The sequence below is a fragment of the Salmo salar genome, chromosome ssa13 (assembly GCF_905237065.1).
Source record: "Salmo salar chromosome ssa13, Ssal_v3.1, whole genome shotgun sequence".
Lineage (NCBI taxonomy): Eukaryota > Metazoa > Chordata > Actinopteri > Salmoniformes > Salmonidae > Salmo > Salmo salar.
Genome location: NC_059454.1, coordinates 37,272,636 through 37,294,756, shown reverse-complemented (window position 1 = coordinate 37,294,756; position 22,121 = coordinate 37,272,636). Strand labels below are relative to the sequence as shown.

The 22,121-nt window shown below is 41.1% G+C and overlaps 1 protein-coding gene across 8 annotated transcripts in view; it reads left to right on the top strand.

Annotated features, from left to right (window-relative positions):
- Positions 1-3,202: 3,202 nt before the first annotated feature.
- rapgef3 (Rap guanine nucleotide exchange factor (GEF) 3) overlaps positions 3,203-22,121 on the top strand; it is a 43,115-nt gene continuing 24,196 nt past the window's right edge. For 3 of the 8 annotated variants that reach the window (XM_014136150.2, XM_045693239.1, XM_045693245.1), the window contains exons 1-3: positions 5,850-6,118; positions 8,259-8,341; positions 19,464-19,508. In XM_014136150.2, coding sequence (XP_013991625.1) covers positions 6,037-6,118; positions 8,259-8,341; positions 19,464-19,508 — 210 coding nt within the window. In that variant the 5' untranslated portion in view covers positions 5,850-6,036. Of the gene's footprint in view, positions 3,356-5,847; positions 6,119-8,258; positions 8,342-13,890; positions 14,097-15,096; positions 15,743-19,463; positions 19,509-22,121 lie in introns of those variants that run through there. The other 5 variants (XM_045693243.1, XM_045693240.1, XM_045693242.1 and 2 more) reach the window with 5 other exon arrangements.

The following is a 22,121-nucleotide window of genomic DNA, read 5'->3' as shown; positions in this document are numbered from 1 at the left end:
ACACAACAAGTTGGTAATTGCAAATTCAACAATGAGTGGTGTGGAAGGAAGTGAGCACAGCACAACAAGGTGCATCCAAAAATGTCTTGTATGCTGCTACATAAATTATGTAACATGCCAGGGAGATATGTATACTGTAGCTAAGAAAGTAATAAAGTTACTAAGTGTATGTTGTGTAGTAAGCTGTTAGTAGCCCATGTGTTTCACGCTAATAATTTGGTCCCGTTACCCCTCTTAATTTCACCTACTGTTCTGACTTGGTGGTGCACATGTAGCCTATAGCCTGTTTTAGAGAAATGTAATCACTGAATACTGTAAGAGCTGCTTAAATGCCCCCGTTGTTTATCTTGCGGTTCTGACTTGGTGTACAGGTGTACTGTAAAAACGGCCCATGTTCTGAATTTTGTCGCAGTACATTTCAGAAGTGCTGAATAAATAGTTATATTGACAAAGTCCGTCCTAGCTTGTTCATTAATGTCTTAATCGAAATTACAGATTGCCTCTTATCTGCTCATCGTTACCTTATGCCATAGCTTGTACAATATGTAAACAATATCTGAGCATAACCAAACCACAGATGAGCTATTATACTGTATAAGCGATCACACTTCACAGAACAGATGATGTTCAGTAAGACTCAAGCACTTCTAGCTGATTACGAGGGTCAGCTATTGTTTACATAGTGTGCATCACGTGTAAATGCATCAGGAGATTGAAAATACAAGCCTACAGAACCATATACCTAGCGGCGCTCTAAAAATTTGGGTAAATAATACTTTCCTGTGGATAATTTTTTTCAAATTTTGACCCACATAAGGACTAACCACACAGACAACCGGTAGAGTAAGTTAAAATATAATTGCATTCAACATTTTGGATTGAGAGGAAATGTTAATTTTTTTTGCAGTCCACCGACAACGACGAGAGAGCCTATAGGGAGGAGATCAGAGATCTGGCCGGGTGGTGCCAGCATAACAACCTCTCCCTCAACGTAACCAAGACTTAGGAGATGATTGTGGACTACAGGAAAAGGAGGACCGAGCACGCCCCCATTCTAATCGACGGGGGCTGTAGTGGAGCAGGTTGAGAGCTTCAAGTTCCTTGGTGTCCATATCACCAACAAACTAGAATGGTCCGAACACATCAAGACAGTCGTGAAGAGGGCACGACAAAGCCTATTCCCCTTCAGGAAACTAAAATGATTTGGCATGGGTCCTTAGATCCTCAAAAGGTTCTACAGCTGCAACATCGAGAGCATCCTGACTGGTTGCATCACTGCCTGGTACGGCAACTGCTCTGCCTCCGACCGCAAAGCACTACAGAGGGTAGTGTGTACAGCCCAGCACATCACTGGGGTTAAGCTGCCTGCCATCCAGGACCTCTACACCAGGCGGTGTCAAAGGAAGGCCCTAATAATTATCAAAGACCCCAGCCACCCCAGTTTGTTCTCTCTACTACCGCATGGCAAGCGGTACCGGAGTGCCAAGTCTAGGACCAAGAAGCTTCTCAAGAGTTTTTACCCCCAAGCCATAAGACTCCTGAACAGCTAATCAAATGGCTGCCCGGACTATTTGCAATGTGTAACCCCTCTTTTACGCTTCTGCTACTCTCTGTTTATCATATATGCATAGCCACTTTAACTTTACATTCATGTACATACTACCTCAATTAGCCCGACTAACCGGTGTCCCCGCACATTGGCTACCCGGACAATCTGCATTGTGTCCTGCCACTCACCACCCGCCAACCCCTCTTTTACGCTACTGCTACTCTCTGTTTATCATGTATGCATAGTCACTTTAACCATACCTACATGTACAGTTGAAGTCGGAAGTTTACATACACTTAGGTTGGAGTAATTAAAACTCGTTTTTCAACCACTCCACAAATTTCTTGTTAACAAACTATAGTTTTGGCAAGTCGGTTAGGACATCTACCTTGTGCATGACACAAGTAATTTTTCTAAGAATTGTTTACAGATTATTTCACTTATAATTCACTGTATCACAATTCCAGTGGGTCAGAAGTTCACATAGACTAAATTGACTGTGCCTTTAAACAGCTTGGAAAATTCCATAAAATGATGTCATGGCTTTAGAAGCTTCTGATAGGCTAATTGACATAATTTGAGTCAATTGGAGGTGCACCTGTGGATGTATAAACACCATGGGACCACGGAGCCATCATACCGCTCAGGAAGGAGACGCGTTCTGTCTCCTAGAGGTGAACATACTTTGGTGCGAAAAATGCAAATCAATCCCAGAACAACAGCAAAGGACCTTGTGAAGATGCTGGAGGAAACAGGTACAAAAGTATCTATATCCACAGTAAAACGAGTCCTATATCGACATAATCTGAAAGGCTGCTCAGCAAGAAAGAAGCCACTGCTCCAAAACCGCCATAAAAAAAGCCAGACTACAGTTTGCAACTGGGGACAAAGATTGTACTTTTTGGAGAAAAGCCCTCTGGTCTGATGAAACAAAAATAGAACTCTTTGGCCATAATGACCATCATTATGTTTTGAGGAAAAAGGGGGAGGCTTGCAACCCGAAGAACACCATCCCTACCGTGAAGCACGGGGGTGGCAGCATCATGTTGTGGGGGTGCTTTGCTGCAAGAGGGACTGGTGCACTTCACAAAATAGATGGCATCATGAGGAAGTAAAATGTACTATTACAAGTAGGATGGAGACAGACATAGCTTATCTTTCCAGTGTGGTTATCATAGTGTGTACTCAACAGTCTTTCACAGAGGTAAACCACATCCTTGCTTTGCTTTAACAATGACAGTTAGAATGCTGTAGATGTGTAACATATTTTGGCTCTATTTAGTCCACAGAGACACTGACTCATCGCTGTTTCTTTCCCCGACTTCCCTCTATCACTCATCATTATGGCCTCCATTCCAATGCATCATGTCCAGGTGAGTACTACTGTAGTAAAAAAAAAAAATAATAATAATAATAATAATAATAATAATAATAATAATATTGTCAAGTACACAGGATAGGTGCAGTGAAATGGGTAGTAGCCTACTTTGGTGGTGTAGCAGAGTAGGGGGCCATTTTAGGACAACTGCCACAGTGTTGTCTACCTCCCCCTCTACCCGCCACTATGCTGACACCCCAAGCCCCTAGAGCACACTAGTCATATCCAATCAGACAGCCACAGGAAGCTCACACACACACACACACACACACACACACACACACACACACACAAAGCTCACAAACCCAAACTGTGATGTACCATCAGTTGTCATATCAAAAGGACAGGAGAGGAGAGTGAAAGAGGAAGACAGCTTTGGGCTCTCAGAACAGAACACGGAGGCTGAAACATGGCAGAGGGGGTATCAGGTAAAAAGATTTTAGTCTGTTATCACACATCTATAGACACCTCATGTTAAAATTACAGAAATATCATGAGCTTTGGGCAAAATAAGTAATAATTTGTAGTCATTGTGGTAATAATTGAGTATAAGTTAGTTTGGTACTTTTTTTGAGGGGGTCACAATGTACTCAAAATACACTTAAGGATGAATTTGATATTGATGTACATTTATGTGATACCAAAGCAAGATTAAGATTATCAGGAGCAGATGGCCCCAATATCCCCATGTGCTGCTTCTCAGACACAGGACTTTCGAATGTTATCAGTCGTCTTTTAGAATGTGAAGGTGGACAACAGCTATAAGCCTTTCAGTGATGTATAAAGAGAGACCCAAATGAAAGCAAGACAAAGGGATACCCATGAAACCGGTAGCTATTAAACATTATAAACTGGGTGGTTCGAGCCATGAATGCTGATTGGGTGACAGACGTGGTATATCAAACCGTATACCACGGATATGACAAAACATTTATTTTTACTGTCCTAATTTTAATATCAATAAGTCACCTCGGGGGTTTGTGATATATGGCCAATATACCACGGCTAAGGGCTGTTCTTAGGCACGATGCATATACCACACCCCTTTGGGCCTTATTGCTTAATTATAAACCGGGTAGTTTGGGTCCTGCATGCTGATTGGCAGAAACAGCATTTCAGTCATGTGTATACCAGACAACATACCATGGCTATGACGCAAAAATACTTTACTCTTCTATTTATGTTGGTAACCAGTTTATAATAGCAATAGGGCACCTCTGGGTTTGTGGTATATGGTCATACCATTACTAAAGGCTGTATCCAGGCACTCCGCTTAGGCTTATTGCATATATGCATAGTCACTTTAACCATATCTACATGTACATACTACCTCAATCAGCCTGACTAACCGGTGTCTGTATGTAGCCTCGCTACAGTATATTGCCTGTCTTTTTACTGTTGTTTTATTTCTTTACTTACCTATTGTTCACCAAATACCTTTTTTGCACTATTGGTCAGAGCCTGTAAGTAAGCATTTCACTGTAAGGTCTACACCTATTGTATTCGGCGCATGTGACAAAAAACCGTTGATTTGATATTGCTTAATTATAGTCATCTCTCACATTAAATCTGTTTCTAGCACCTTCTCTCCATTTCTTATAACTATCTACTTGTCTTCCTCTATGAGCGTAGGGTCAGGTGAATAAATGCTCTGCCATCCTCTCCCTACTTGCTAACTGGCCAAGGGAAACAATAGGAAGGAAAAGGTGAGAGGGAGGATGGGAAAAGATAAATAAGCCTAAAACAGCAATACAATCGTACATACTATGTATGGTTCTGTAGGTACATGTTTCAAGGAAAAGGAAGAAGTCCTGTGGTATAAATGTCTGGTGTTTTGCTCCCATGAGGTGCTTGTCCTCAGAAGTGCTATAAGTGTGTGTGTGTGTGTGCACATTTTTAGAGACCGTTGTAACACTGACGCACAACAAAGACAGCATGCTAAGAGCACATTCCAAATGGGCGTAGATGCAGGAAATTCCACTCCCTTTCCCAGAGGAACTGACACACACACACACACACACACACACACACTTATCAAACTGATGACCTGATGACAAGCTTGTTGTGGGGAAAGGACACCAGACCATGGGACTCTTTCTTTGTTAATTCAATCTGTAAATCAGTGGTGATTAACAGTTTAGATACACAAGCAAACAAATTCAGTATTGCTAAATTGAAATTAACAAATTAACCTGTAATAAATGTGCAAACTGAATAACAAATGAGCAAATAATGTGTCTCCCCTCAAATATTTATATATATTTTTTTAAATCCCTTACCGGTACTATAAATCCACAACTAGAAAGGATTTGAGAACGGTGACTCAGAGCGTAGTGTGAGGGTGTATTCACTAGATGGCAGCATTAAATTCCCAAAATGGAAGAAAGCCCAATTGAGGCAGGGGACATTTTGACAACATCCACAATGACTCAGACTGTGACTGGTGGTGAGGTGGAGGGAAGGGACACACATAAGCCCCAGAGGATGACAATATTTATTAAGGCAGTGCTTGATGATGCTCGCTGGTTACTGTTTGGCCATCTCTTAGGGCCTATACTATACAAGGCCCAGCTAGCGGTCCTGAGCTCAATATTTACTGGCTTTTGTTTCAATGTGTTGCAATCATTTGTTTAAAAGATTGAATTATCGTTATGCCCTCAGTCCTAACACGTTCATGGTTTGAGATCAGTTGTGGGTCATTAAATAGGCGTGATGTATTTTTACCACACCAACCGTGTATCAATACAAGCCTTGTAAGTAGGCCTAAACCAGTCAACCAAACCGTTGAACTACCGAGTTGAAACATAACAAACATTTTCAGCCCTCATGACACTGGACTGTGCACTGTGCAGTCGCTCTGTGAGATGCTATCTGATGGAGTCTAGCAGCTAGCTACAGCACTTGTTATTCCTTATCGAACAAACTGACGTGTTCACATTCCCTGAGGAGGTCATACAAATGAAAACGGGATTCCTTCTTCACTATGAGCATTCTTAAACTGGCATCTTGATGTCCCTGGAAGACAAACACTAGAGCCTCACTCAGCCTTCCTTAGCTTGTTCTGTGTATGTCTCTGCCGTAGACTGTACTTTTAGTTTATTTGTTTTTTATGTTTGGGAATTTTTGGACTTCTCTAAGCAGGATCACAGATAGACAAAACATTCTTCACAGTCCTCAGGAAGACATATTTGGTAAGAAATTGTTGTTGCCTGCTTTTCAGGTGGATTGTTTTCGTCAGAACTACAGGAAGAGGTTTCTTAGCCCGCTTTGAAGGGTTGAGACATTTCACGTAGACTACTGGTTTTTAATGGGTGCTATTTTTGGGTCAGATGTTTGTTGTACTAGGCAGCACACTGTGTTTTGTGAACACCCTTAACTTTCTCATCTACAGTCTAGGGATGATGAGGAGAGGTGATATCCGCAACGGAAAAATACTTTGACGAGAAACAGCAGGTGTCTGGGTCGAGATAAAGAAGCTGAGACACCCTGAGATATTCAGCCTTTCATATAAACTCTATCTCTTCTCAAGGTCCAGGGTATATCTCCTCAGTGGCTATATAGAATGACACAAGACAGAGTAGTAACTGAGGCAGCTAAGTAACTAGAAAGAGGTGGAGAGCATGGCTGGGATCTAAACAAGCCTTCTAATGTAACCAGGTCACAGATGAGAATCGTGAAATGACCCCATTACTTTGTGCTACTGTAGGTGGGAGAGAGCAAGTGTGCGTCTGAAATGGCACCCTATTTCCTGCATAGTGCCCTACTTTTGACCAGAGCCCTATGCCGGCCCTGGTCTGGTCAAAAGTAGTGCACTATAGAGGGAATAGGGTGCCATTTAGGATGGAGACCAAGTCAAGGGTCTGTCCAGCCTGACATTATACTGATTTACACTACCGTTCAAAAGTTTGGGGTCACTTAGAAATGTCCTTGTTTTCCATGAAAACATACATGAAATTAGTTGCAAAATGAATAGGAAATATAGTCAAGATGTTGACAAGGTTATAAATAATGATTTTTAATTGAAATAATAATTGTGTCCTTCAAACTTTGCTTCGTCAAATAATTCTCCATTTGCAGCAATTACAGCCTTGCAGACCTTTGTCATTCTAGTTGTCAATTTGTTGACGTAATCTGAAGAGATTTCACCCCATAGTTCCAGAAGCACCTTCCACAAGTTGGATTGGCTTGATGGGCACTTTTTACGTACCAACAGTCAAGCTGCTCCCACAACAGCTCAATAGGGTTGAGATCCGGTGACTGTGCTGGCCTTTCCTCTGTCCAGTGTCTGTGTTCTTTTTGCGTGTACTATTTAATGAAGCTGCCAGTGTAACAGTATAGCTTCCGTCCCTCTCCTCGCCCCAACCTGGGCTCGAACCAGGGACCCTCTGCGCACATCAACAACTGACACCCACGAAGCATCGTTACCCATCGCGCCACAAAACCCGCGGTCCTTGCAGCGCAAGGGGAACAACTACTTAAGGTCGCAGAGCGAGTGACGTCACCGATTGAAACGCTACTAGCGCGCACCACCGCTAACTAGCTAGCCATTTCACATTGGTTACACCAGTTGAGGACTTGTGAGGCGTCAGTTTCTCAAACTAGACACTCTAATGTACTTGTCCTCTTGCTCATTTTTGCACCGGGGCCTCCCACTCTTTCTATTCTGGTTAGATACAGTTTGCGCTGTTCTGTGAAGGGAGTAGTACACAGTGTTGTAAGAGATCTTCAGTTTCTTGGCAGTTTCTCGCATGGAATAGCCTTAATTTCTCAGAACAAGAATAGACTGACAAGTTTCAGAAGAAAGGTCTTTGTTTCTGGCCATTTTGAGAAGAAAGAAGGCCAGTTTTATTGCTTCTTTAATCAGGACAACAGTTTTCAGCTGTGCTAACATAATTACAAAACGGTTTTGTAATGATCAATTAGCCTTTTAAAATTATAAACTTGGATTAGCTAACACAACATGCCATTGGAACACAGGAGTGATGGTTGCTGATAATGGGCCTCTGTACACCTATGTAGATATTCCATAAAAAATCAGCCGTTTCCAGTAACAATAGTAATTTGCAACATTAACAATGTCTACACTGTATTTATGATCAATTTGAAGTTACTTAATGGACAAAAAAAAAATTGCTTTTCTTTAAAAAACAAGGAAATTGACCCCAAACTTTTGAACGGTACTGTACAGCTCCTGAAACTGCCCCCCAGGCCAGGGCATGACAGGACAGAAAAACAGAACCAAACTTATTGTGTTTCCACAGAACATTACTAGAGGAAACTGTATAGGAAAATACATTAAATTGTTTTTCCTCGCTCTTCTCTTTCACCTAGCAACGGCTTCAGCCATGTTCTCCATGGATACCTTCTTCAAATCTATCTTGCTGCCGTCCAGACGGATAACACCAGAGGGGGAAGTAAGTTATCTGTTTATACATCAGGTCACCAAGACAACCACGAGTTCTCCTTCTTCATAATACAAACAGGAACATCTTTAAAAGAAGGATAGTGTGTTATCTGAATTGTGAGGAAAGAGTTGGAGTGTTGAATTCACTATAGCGTAATTTGCCACTTTTACAATTCACCTTGTTTTGTTTGTTTAAATCAAGCATTAAATGTCCACAAAGAGACTTGACTTGGATACACTGTAATGTTTTACACACACTGTATGATGACATGCATATTTGAATACCATTACGCACTTAATAATTAGGCTACATGTAATTCTGGTTCAACGGGTTGTATGCTGGGTTTCAAGAAAGGTCTGTGAAACCCACATGATGTAATCACATCAGACTTTGAAATAGTAAATAAGACTTCATAGCAGAGTTGTTCTATGTAGGATGTATAGGGGGAGAATCACTCTTGCTGTCCGTCCTGTAACTATGTCATGCCTCCCCTGTTGTTTTTGTCTGTCCCTGGACTGAGGTGGTTTATCTGTCTGTGTCCACGTGTCTGTAGCCTACTGCATGGTTAGACAGACAGCTGGGGTCACTCTGATAAGTGTCCACACACCCCAATCCTACACACACACGCAGGCAGACAGACACGCAGACACACACGCACACACAGAAAGGGGGAGAGAGAGAGGGAGGGGGGAGAGCAAGATTGAGAGAGAGAGAGACTTTGCCAGAGCAAATGTACTCATGTCAAAAATAATCCATAAATCAGTAGGAAACTACCTCTATACACACAAAAAAAATGGTTTCCTCAAGGGTTCTTTGGGAAGGTGATAGATACTGACCCAAATAACCCTTTGAGCCCTTCAATGGATATTTGCAGTTCAAAAAATTGTTCTTTCCTCTTTTAGCGATAATTCAAATGTATGGCCGGTGGGTCATTCTAATATTTTGGGACGTGGTTTTCTCACAGCTCTTTTTGTGCAACTGTGAGTCATTCCAGTTGATCTAATCTGTTGTGTTATGCTATTAGATGTTACATATGACTATGGTCAGTGAAGGTGTCTTGTAAGAATGGTTAATTAAGTCAGTAGTTCTCAATTCTCTCCTCAGGAATCCCCAGACGTACCAAAGCTAGCATTCCTGATAAAACTTGTTCATAAAAACAATAATAAAACCAATGGAATTATAACAATTTAATATGGCTATTAAACCAAAGTGAGAAACACTGTATGGTTCTAAAAATAACCTCTGTAGAACCATTCATTTTTTTCCTATAATATAGCTCTGAAAAGGGTTCACTGTAAGACATTTCTGTAATTTCAATAGTGAAACACGGTAGAATGCACAGTAAAATACCTTCATTGTGTTTTACATAATTAATTATGGTGCATTGTGGGAAGATGTGGGCGAGGAAAGAGTTTCGGGCTCATTAACATATTTTAAGGTGTGCCTTGTAAGAGGCTATATTTGTTGCACCAGTGAGAGGAAATGCTTTACCCTCACAGAATAGAAACTCAGCAACAACAAAAAAAACATCCCTTTTTCAGGACCCTGTCTTTCAAAGATAATTCGAAAAATCCAAATAACTTCACAGCTCTTCATTGTAAAGGGTTTAAACACAGTTTCCCATGCTTGTTCAATGAACCTTAATAACTTCTTACATCTAGGCCAGTGGAACCCCTAGCCAACAGCCAATGAGATCGCATGACGCGAAATACAAAAACAACTAAAATACCACAATTCAATTTTCTCAAACATACGACTATTTTACACCATTTTAAAGATACACTTCTCCTGAATCCAACCACGTTGTCCGATTTCAAAAAGGCTTTACAGCGAAAGCAAAACATTAGATTATGTTAGGATACTACCACAGCAAAAAAACAACACAGCCATTTTCCTAGCAAGGACAGCCATTTTCCAAGCAAGGGTAGCCGTCCAAAAGCACAAAACCAGCTAAAATTATGCACTAACCTTTGACAATCTTCATCAGATGACACTCCTAGGACATTATGTTAGACAATACATGCATTTTTTGTTCCATCAAGTTCATATTTATATTTAAAAAAAACATTTTACATTGGCACGTGACGTTCAGAAAATGTATTCACCCCAAAATTTCCAGTGAATGTGCACCATAATTTACAGAAATACTCATCATAAACGTTGACAAAATATATAACAATAAATTAAAGAAGTATAGATGAACTATTCCTTTATGCAACAGCTTTGTCAGATTTCAAAATAACTTTATGGAGAAAGCACATTGTTCCATATTCTGAGTACTGAGCCCCAAGCTATTCAGTTAGCCGTCCAGCCACGGCATCCACAAAACGCTGAAATATGTTACAAATATTATCTTACCTTTGCTGATCTTCGGCTGAATGCACTCGGAAGGTCTCCCACTTCCACAAGAATGTTCATTTGTTCGATAAAGTCCATTTATGTTGAAATAAATCCGTTTTGATGGCGCGTCCAGATCACCATTCCAAAATGCATCTATCCACCATTGACGAAAAGTTATAAAGTTCCCTCAGCGTTTGTAGAAACATGTCAAACCATGTTCACAATCAATCTTTAGGGTGTTTTTAACGTAGAATTTCGATAATATTCCAACCGGACAATAGCAGATTCATTACAGAAGAAAAATAAAAATGGCTAGCCCTACGTGAGCGCGCACCAGGTAAGTCAATGACCCTAGCCCGACCACTTACTGTTTCGGGTATTATTCAATCAAATTGCATTGTAGAAGCCTCAAACAAGGTTCTAATGTCTGTTGACATCTAGTGGAAGTCTTAGGAAGTGCAATATGACATCAGACACTGTAGTTTAGATATAACATCATTTGAAATGACTACAACCATTTCAGGTCAAACTTCCTGGTTGGATTTTTCTCAGGTTTATGCCTGCCATATGAGTTCTGTTATACTCACAGACATAATTCAAACAGTTTTAGAAACTTCAGAGTGGTTTCTATCCAAATCTACTAATAATATGCATATCCTACCTTCTGAGTCTGAGTAGGAGGCAGTTTAATTTGGGTACGTTTTTCATCCGGCCATGAAAATACTGCCCCCTATAGTGAAGAGGATAAACAATTAATGAACATGCACCTGTGGAACGGTCTTTAAGACACTAACAGCTTACAGACGGTTGGCGATTAAGGTCACAGTTATGACAACTTAGGACACTAAAGAGGCCTTTCTACTGACTCTGAAAAACACCAAAAGAAAGATGCCCAGGGTCCCTGCTCATCTGCGTGAACGTGCCTTAGGCATGCTGCAAGGAGGCATGAGGACAGCAGATGTGGCCAGGGCAATAAATTCCAATGTCCGTATTGTGAGATGCCTAAGATAGCGCTACAGGGAGACAGGACGGACAGCTGATCATCCATGCAGGGGCAGACCACGTGTAACAACACCTGCACAGGATCGGTAAATTCGAACATCACACCTATGGGACAGGTATAGGATGGCAACAACAACTGCCCAAGTTACACCAGGAATGCACAATCTCTCCATCAGTGCTCAGACTGTCCGCAGTAGGCTGAGAGAGGCTGGACTGAGGGCTTGTAGGCCTGTTGTAAGGCAGGTCCTCACCAGACATCACAGGCAACAACGTCGCCTATGGGCACAAACCCACCGTCGCTGGACCAGACAGGACTGGCAAAAAGTGCTCTTCACTGACGAGTCACGGTTTTATCTCACCAGGGGTGATGGTCGGATTCACATTTATCGTGGAAGGAATGAGCGTTACACCGAGGCCTGTACTCTGGAGCGGGATCGATTTGGAGGTGGAGGGTCAGTCATGGTCTGGGGCGCTGTGTCACAGCATCATCAGACTGAGCTTTTTGTCATTGCAGGCAATCTCAACGCTGTGGGTTACAGGGAAGACATCCTCCTCCCTCATGTGGTACCCTTCCTGCAGGCTCATTCTGGCATGACCTTCCCGCATGACAATGCTCGTTCTGTGCATGATTTCCTGCAAGACAGGAATGTCAGTGTTCTGCCATGGCCAGCGAAGAGCCCGGATCTCAATCCCATTGAGCACGTCTGGGACTTGTTGGATCGAAGGGTGAGGGCTAGGGCCATTCCCCACAGAAATGTCAGGGAACTTGGAGGGGCCTTGGTGGGAGAGTGAGGTAACATCTCACAGCAAGAACTGGCAAATCTGGTGCAGTCCATGAGGAGGAGATGCACTGCAGTACTTAATGCAGCTGGTGGCCACACCAGATACTGACTATTACTTTTGATTTTGACCCCCCTCTTGTTCAGGGAAACATTATTCCATTTCTGTTAGTCACATGTCTGTGGAACTTGTTCAGTTCATTTCTCAGTTGTTGAATCTTGTTATATATTTACACATGTTAAGTTTGCTGAAAATAAACGCAGTTGACAGTGAGAGGACGTTTCTTTTTTTGCTGAGTTTAGTAATATACTGTATTTTAGGAATTCTATAAACCTTATTCTGAAAATCTACAGTAATTTTCAGGCCAATGCTGTCAGTAATTTACTGTAATTCAGAATACAGTTCCATACTGCATTTTTGTAGTGCCAAAAATCTTTGCAAATCTAGTGGGTATGTGGTATTGTTTCTGATTAACATATTTTGAGGTATGTCTTGTAAGAGGCTATATTTGTTTCACCCACTGGATGAATTTAACTGATATGTGGTAGTGGCTCCCAAACAATTGAATGTCTTTTGAGGACAGATCAGAGTGACAGGAAGGTTTAAACCTGTGTTGAGTGGCTAGCCATGTCCTTTTAATCTGTTTTTGCCCTGTTGTCACTGTCACTTTAGAAGCCTTTGTTAAGGCCTAAATTGCAAGTGATATAAAACACCAAATAGCAGTTGGTATTCTGTAATATAGAATTACTTATTCATTATTAGCAACTGCGTAAAAGTTTTTCAATACAATTCAACAATAAAGTGCTGTTTTGCTGTATATTTAATGCAGCATACTGTAAATTATGGTGCATTGTGGAAAAATATTCTGGGAGAGGAAAAATTTCAGGTGTGCCTTGTACTATATTTGTTGCACTGTTAGTGAGAGCCCTGTACCAATTTAGGTGGTAGTAGTTCTCAAACAATTAATGTCTATAGGGGACAAATGAGAGTGAAAGAGGGTCCTAAACCATTAATGGTTGACTATTTAATCATGTCCATTTGATCAGTTTTGCCCTGTAATCACGACCAGTTTTGAAGCCTTTGTTAAGGCCCCTAGAAGGGAAAGTGATATAAAACACCTAGTATTCATTAATATTCTGTAATATACAAATGCCTAGCAGCCAACCTGCATGCTCCAATCCCTTGTAGTTACAGTCAAATACTATAAAAAATGACTTTCTTACATTTTATTAGTCAATACTTTAATGTTATAGTGATTTAGAGGAAGCAGATATCAAGGTACGGTGAATATCTCAGTAAGGTATTGTTACTATCAGAGCTAGTCAGAGCTATATCATAAGATACCTTGTTGTAATTACAATTATTTTGAAGACCAGTGTATCCTCAGGAGGCTGAAGAAATTTGGCTTGGCCCCTAAGACCCTCAAACTTTTACAGATGGACAATTGAGAGCATCCTGTTGGGCTGTATCACCGCCTGGTACGGAAACTGCACCGTCCGCAACCACAGGGCTCTCCAGAGGGTGGTACGGTCTGCCCAACGCATCACCGGGGGGCATACTGCCTAACCTCTAGGAAAACTACAGCATCCGATATCACAGGAAGGCCAAAAATGTGAAAATGAAAACTTGCAAAGAGCATTGGGTAATATGTCACTGGGTACTTACACTAATATGCTGTAATTGTAATTTGTACTGTAAATTAGATTACAGTAACTGACTTGGTACTGTAAATTAGATTTCGGTAACATTTGTTGTACCGTAAAATGGATTACATTAGCTGTACTGTAAATGAAATTGCATACATACATTTTACAGGAGATGTTTTATTGTTGTAACCATAGCGGAACCCTTTTTTGTATTATATAGAACCTTAGGATAGGGTTATTTTTTTAGCACCATAGAGGTTCCATTTAGAACCTTATGAGCATGACTCTTTATAGAACCTTTAAAAAAGGTTCCACATAGCACTAAAAAGGGTTCCGCTATGGTAACAAGCCAAATAACCCTTATTTGGCACTATATAGAACCATTTGTTTTTAGTGTGTACCTCTACCTCTAATCAAAGTGTTTTTGCACCAGTAACTCCTGATGTACAGGTGCTGCTATCTGGACAGGATAATTTTGTAGCCTGCCCACAGTACTGGCCTGGAACATTATGAACACTTATATTTGATATACTTATCGTTGACTCAATCTCATCTACCAAACTCAGGCGAAATACAGAGTGCTGGAGCTCTGACTCAACATATTGTGGTGTGTTTTGGAATCAGATAGGCCTGCCCTACAAAATATTAGAAATATATATATATATATATATATTTGTGACACATCCACCTGGGCACATATGTCAGTTCAACGTCTAGTTTAGATTTACATTTGGTTGTCAACTAACGTGAATTCAATGTGAAATCAACCCAAATGTTCATCCTGTAGTTGGATTTTGGTTAAAAGTTGGGTGAAAAAATACGAAATTCCGTTAAATGTATGAATTTTTGCAAATCCCACAAGTTTTCGGCGTTAATTCAATGTCATGTCATCACATTGTTTAGGTTGAAATGACTTGGAAACAGACAGCGTTGATTCAACTATATAGTTTTTGTCCACTGGGATAGGCCTACAGAAGGATATACAAAAAGTTTAAAACAGCCATCGGAATGACTCCGGAAACTGTCAACGCAACTGAATGTTGGGAACAAGAACAAGAAAAAGGCAATTTGCTGCAGTGAATAGAGAATCAAATCGTTCTGAAGAGGCCGCCGATTTTAATGACTCCGAAATCACTTGACAAGCAGCGGGGAATCATTTGAGAGCAAGTGTGCTTACGCAAAGCTCCAATCATGCGCCTGTGCTGAGATAGAGCTGAGGCTGATTGAAAGTGGGTTGGAGTCTCGGTCGAGCAGAGGCAGAAGCCAGCAACGTCGTGCGAGGTGGCAGTGACACCTGTGTTGAGTTTTGATGTAGGCACAGTAGCCTAACAGTCAGGTTGGATACAAATAATGTAGACTTGTGGCTTTAGTGACACAAGAGCAACATGTGGCGATTCAACTGGTCGTGCAATGTCCACTGTCGGTATGCTATGTTGTTGTAACGTGGGTCCGGTCTTTGTAACAGATAGACAGACATGCTTGGTTCTCCCGTCTTCGACATGCGTTATTACCGCAGATCCACTAACCGTGAAAGTTGTTTTGTTTGACTTGAAACAATATGCATCTGTTCCGGAGTTACAATTATCGAATTTTCCCGGATCATTATTCTGTGGAAACATCGACCATTCGAGGCATCAGTTGGGTATGTTATTATTATTGCCTAGAATAGCATACCTTTTATTTATTTTTTATTTAACCTCTATTTAACTAGGCAAGTCAGTTAAGAACACATTCTTATTTACAATGACGGCCTACAAAACCTACAGTTGCACAGGCTAATAGTATACTAATCTTGTAATAATGATCATCATCATCACTAGGCTACTTATCATCATCATTATCTGCAAAATCATTCCTTTTTTGTCTTTGCCTTGTGCTTATTGTTTAGCTTTGAGATGGTTTGATGATGATCTGACCATAGTGATGATGTTGATGATGATTAATGATGATGATGATGATAATGAGTGCTCATGGGTCATAATATAATTCTTCATAAAAACAACTTTTTTTTTCTTCAGAAAGTAAAGTATGACCTTGACTGAAAATATTCTCAAAATAGTCACACCCATGGCAGTTTGACACAATGTTTTCACCGCAAAATAGGCCTTCAATAAATGATATAGCCTATCACGTGGACATGTTTTGAGAGTGAGACTCACGTTCTAGGTTGTAATGAAGCTCCACAGTACTTGATGGAAAAGAATGTGGTTGGTGGTAGAACAATCTCTACAGAAAGTCTGACTGTCACAGTCATGCTCTGTCTCTCTGCCTTTCGCACACACTGCACACTTCACTAATCAGTTACTATGAGCACTGCAAGAGGAGGGAAGACGGGTCACACTTGAAAACACTGCAACACTTCAGCATAAAAGTTTACGTCATTTTATGTGATTGTGCCACTGTATTAGTGTCTGCGTGGTGAGATGTGTGGGTGGTGTGCACTGCAGAGGCGTAGAGTGAATGGGGCTGTGGAGTCAGACAATGTGTTGGTGGAAGAAGTGGGGGGGAAGGCTCACCACATCCACTTTGACACAGTCTGTATCTGTCCCCGAAACAAAAGCAGCTTCCTGCGTTGCATGTGAGCATGTGGAGAAGGTTCAGACTGACACGGGGACGACTCTGTAGTCTTGGGTGTGGGACAGAGGAGAGGAAGGTAGCGGAGACCCAGACAGTATATATTTTTTTTTTGTATTACTCTTGTTATTTATAGCGCATTGTTTATTTTTCACCTCAATCCCCCCCCCCCCTCATTCAGTTTACAGGGTAGACAAGAATGTCTATTTTCCCCCAGCCACAGGAAGGTTCCGAATAGTGCTCCTCAAGAAAGATCTAAATTTGGCTTTGACTTTGTTATTGAATTGCTCAGGATTATACAAATCTATAGTTATTAACCTACAGACTTTGTGATTAGCTGAATCTGTGATGACCTGACTATAAAAAGGCATAGGTCTTATATATGATCAATAACAGCTTAACAAGCAAAGGTGTCGCCTGTCAGTAGACAGTCCATAAAAAAAAAATATATATATTTGCCAATGTCTATGGAGTAGCCGTAACATATTACTGTAGGTAGGACGTCAATGGAAATATTACTTAATACCCTGATCTTGTGTTCACAAGTAACAACTGGATTGGCTGAGAACAAAAAAATCAAGATGGTTTAGTAAAGCTTCTAAATATCATATGCATAGGGAGTTTGTTTATTTGTTTATGTGTATGTTTTTTCCTCAAGTAGCCTATAGTTGATTCATTAGGACACCCTATGGTGAGGATGTTTTAATCTAGCCCATCTGCTTAATGTCCTTTAAATCCACATTGACCTAGTCCCTAGAGGTTCAACTACACCTGCAACCCCTCTCATAGATAAATAGATCAATGCTTTCATACAAAACCAAATGTTTGATCTTATTCATGTCAATAGCTGTGGGCGCATTACAAAATATTGAAAGCTAAACATACAATACCCTGTTTTTCGTTTGATATTGGGAAATACACTTATTACATTGATAATACAGTAAGATCTGGAAATGTAAAATAATAGACTTAGAATGGAGATTGAGTTCAGTAGGCCTTATTAGAACCATGGTACAATGCTCCATGCCTTAGATGATCAGCCAAACATCATTATTCCTAAAGCATCTGCGGCTCCACGTCATCTTTGTGTCTGTTTGATGTGTCTGGAATGCAGAGGCGGCATGCAACAACATTAGACCCAATTAAACTGGCTTCACACTGGGCGCCAGCTAACTCTAGTTAATTAAGACACACATGGCACGTGTGGTCTGATACCACCACTAGTAGCAATGCAGACAGTCATTTTTCTAGAATTAATAGATGCTAATAAGGTCTGTACCCCAATGTGCATTTTACATTTTTACATTTTTAGTCATTTAGCAGACGCTCTTATCCAGAGCGACTTACAGTAGTGAATGCATACATTTCATAATGTATGTCCATGATGTCTCCTGGAGATAAACAGGACAAAATGACTCACATTTGGTATAGGTCCTCATAATAAGAGATACATAGCAAGAAGGGCACTTCTTGATAAGAGGGACAGGACATGGCATCTGGTTTTTCCCCCTGTATTCCCCATACTGCTGCCAGGCCGTATTTTCTAAGATGCAAGGGCTTCTCCAAGGGGTGAAAAAAACAAAGTCACCATAGCCTACAGGTGTCTGTGTGGTGCTACATCAGGCAAGAAGTGACGCCTCTACAAGCATGGTTTTGCTGCTCTCAGCATGCCAGAGAGAGAGCAGAAGCGACAGAACATATGAGAGAGACTTAAGTCTATTTTATAGAGTTGGCTAACAGCTGAAAAGGGCAATGTGCAGTACCTCTGGTTGGGAGCATGTGACAGTGTTGGCAGTAGGACAGACCAGCACAGTTTACTCTGTCAACAGAAAGGAAGGGTGGAGAGGTCTCCACGCTAGGAGTCATTGAACACCTGACTTAAGAGAATAAAAGCAATCTAGTACAATAATAAGAAAAGGGGATAGAAGAAGAATACTTTATTATTTATTTTCTTGACTGCAAGTGGAGCTGAGGGAAATTGTGTTCAAACCATTTTCTTTTTAGCTGCATTTGATACCCAAGCCCAGCACAAGGCCATCAATAGCGCTCCCACACAAAGAGAGACGAGATATCATTTTCCACATATTTCTATTTTTCATCATTTGAGCTGGCGATCCCACGCCGCGACACAGTGAAAACGTGAGGCCGGTATCTTATACAATCCATTTTCTCCTGAGTGGCCCTCAAGGTAAGGCACTAACCACTCATGAGTTAACAAGACCTGGAAAGATAGAGGAGAGAATGGCCCGAACAAAGCCCTTGTAAATGACTGTGTACTCCGATGACACCTCAGGCAGCGGAGTCCATCCATGTCATGCAACTTAGCAGCTGGCTTGGGAACACATTTAGAGGCTGTCAGTGGATCATAAAAGAAGAGTTATAGAACAACAATAGAGGAAGTGGGAATTAGGCTACAGGATAGTGTTGATGAGTTGAGAGGAGGGTTTGCCCATATATCATCTTTTTTAGGACATATATTGCCTGAACCAGTAGACATATAGAAAAAACTCACAGAAACAAACTGAACACAACAGTATGTATCTCATTAGACATTAGAATATTTCACATTCAAACTATGTTTCTGGTCCCACCCAATGGTTTCTGAGAACAACCAGTTTAACCAGTTCTGTTGGAATGCCTATGAGACGAAGCCATAATATATTATAGGCCTTATTATTCAGCAATGCCTTGATATTATAGGCTTTCTGGACTGGACATGAACCTCTATGATGGAATAGTGAAATTATGTAATAGTAGGTTATGTTTCTTTCTCTCCCACTTTCCCGTAGACCCCACTGCCAGAGGCCCTTGACACACAGGACACCATGAAGCAGGTACGTACTATGCCGATCAGGGACAGTGCCACACACACACCAGGGTTGGGCTCAGTTTGAATTTAAGGCATATTTTAGTTTACTTCCTGAATTGACTGCCTTCAATTCTAATTGATCCCAACCCTGACACTCACAAACACAGTACAGTAGTACTTCACATCCCTACATCTAGTCTTAGACCTTAATCAAACTGCTCTGGCTTCTGTGATTCATCAAAGATGAATCAATCTTCATGAGAAGAGAACCAACAAGGTCATTGAGTTGACATGTAGGAACATTATTTATGTTGGACATTTTGATCTCACCCTCAAATAATCTGTTACACCATAGAAACACCACATCAGCATAGTAGAAATGGTGAATCGAAGTTCAAGTACAGTAAATAGTAGTTAACCTCTTAAAGCTATAGGTCCTTAAGATTAAACATTTAGTATTATTAATTCTACGCCATATTACATCATATAATGCCCCATATTTTCTACAGTGTGCCATGTGAAATTCTAAGACTCACAAGACCTTCAACATACACTTTGCCTCAATATGATGATCCAATGTATGAACATAATCACATTCTACAACGATTTTAGTCATCTCAATTAAATGTCAACCACAACCTCTTGACATCGGACATGTCCCGGCCTTCAGGCTGTATTTCCAGCTAATTGTTTCTCCTGGGCACTTTTAGCCACTGCGCCAGCCTTTGTTGCAGCGTTGGCATCTTCTGTAACTGCTGAACCTGTTCTTTTTGAGTTCCTAATATCACTGCTTGAGCAGTGGAGTCTTTAAAAACACATTCCAATCCAGGCGAGCACTGCAGTCACAGGGAGTCTAAAGAACACTCCAAGATCCACAGCTAGCTCACTACCCCCCCGCCTGACCAGAGCAGACCCAACCTTCTCACTCCTTTATCTAACTGTTCCTTCAATAGCACCCTCTCGGGAGAAATCAGCCTGATAACGGTGTTGAAATGGAAAGACAAACCTGGCTCCTGACTGGTATTATTTTACCCAATATACATAGACGCAGTCAGGCAGGCACACACACGCTCACACGCATACAGACACACACACACACACACAGCCGGTCTCACTTTGATGCATCCAGAATCTCCAGGAATAAAAACAGTGAAACAGTGTTCTCTTCTACTCCAGGAAGAATGAAAACAGTAAAAGATCAATGCCAGTAAATAGCCCTATACAACATTAAAGTTGAGTTCATGTCTATGTTTTTTTCTGCACTGAACATGTAGGGAGTATCTTTAATAAATATCCAGTCAGCCTTGGAATGTTCCTAACTTCCCAAGGGCTTTTTCTGTGTGAGTGCTGTGTGTATTTTGGAAAGGGGAGAGAGGATGCAGGTCTTATAGCTAATGGGAGAACAGTAGCAAGGCTACAGGGAGTTTGGCTTTGTTGATGCTTTGTTTGGTTGCTAGTTGTTCTTGTTTTTTATGTCTTTGGAGCATGTGTCAAACTCAAGGCCTGCAAGCCGATTCAATCTGGCCCAAGGGTGGTTTGAGTAAAGAAATCAGTTTTTTAGTTTGACATTTTTTGGAAGGGGGGGGGGACGATCTCAATTGACATCGAAATGACTAAAACCAAATAGAAACTGTAGAAATTATAATTGACCGAATGTTAGTCTCTTTACTCTGTCCAGCTTGCTAACAGTCATCAAAACTTAAGATAGATAGTCAGGGAGCATTGAAAATTCAAAAAGCGATGGCTAGAGGACCATTTTTTTCACATTTTCATGGCAAGGAAATATACAGTGCAGAAGTATTCAGACCCCTTGACTTTTTCCACATTTTATGTTACAGCCTTATTCTAAAATGGATTAAATAATCCCCCCCCCATCAATCTACACACAATACCCCACAATGACAAAGCAAGAACAGGTTTTTAGAAATGTTTGCAAATGAAAAAAAAACTGAAATACCTTATTTACATAAGTATTCATACCCTTTGCTATGAGACTCGAAATTGAGCTCAGGTGCATCCTGTTTCCATTGATCATCCTTGAGATGTTTCTACAACTTGATTGGAGTCCACCAGTGGTAAATTCTATTGATTGGACATGATTTGGAAAGGCACACACCTGTCTATATAATGTCCCACAGTTGACAGTGCATGTCAGAGCAAAAACCAAGCCATGAGGTCAAAGGAATTGTCTGTAGAGCTCCAAGACAGGATTGTGTCGAGGCACAGATCTGGGGAAGGGTACCAAAACATTTCTGCAGCATTGAAGGTCCCCAAGAACACAGTGGCCTTCATCATTCTTAAATTGAAGACGTTTTCAACCACCAAGACTCTTCCTAGAGCAGGCCGCCTGGCCAAACTAAGCAATTGGGTGAGAAGGGCCTTGGTCAGGGAGGTGACCAAGAACCCGATGGTCACTCTGACAGAGCTCTAGAGTTCCACTGTGGAGATGGAGAACCTTCCAGAATGACAACCATCTTTGCAGCACTTTACCAATCAGGCCTTTATGGTAGAGTGGCCAGATGGAAGCCACTCCTCAGTAAAAGGTACATGACAGCCTGCTTGGAGTTTGCCAAGAGGCACCTAAAGGACTCTCAGACCATGAGAAACAGGATTCTTTGGTCTGGTGAAATAAATATTG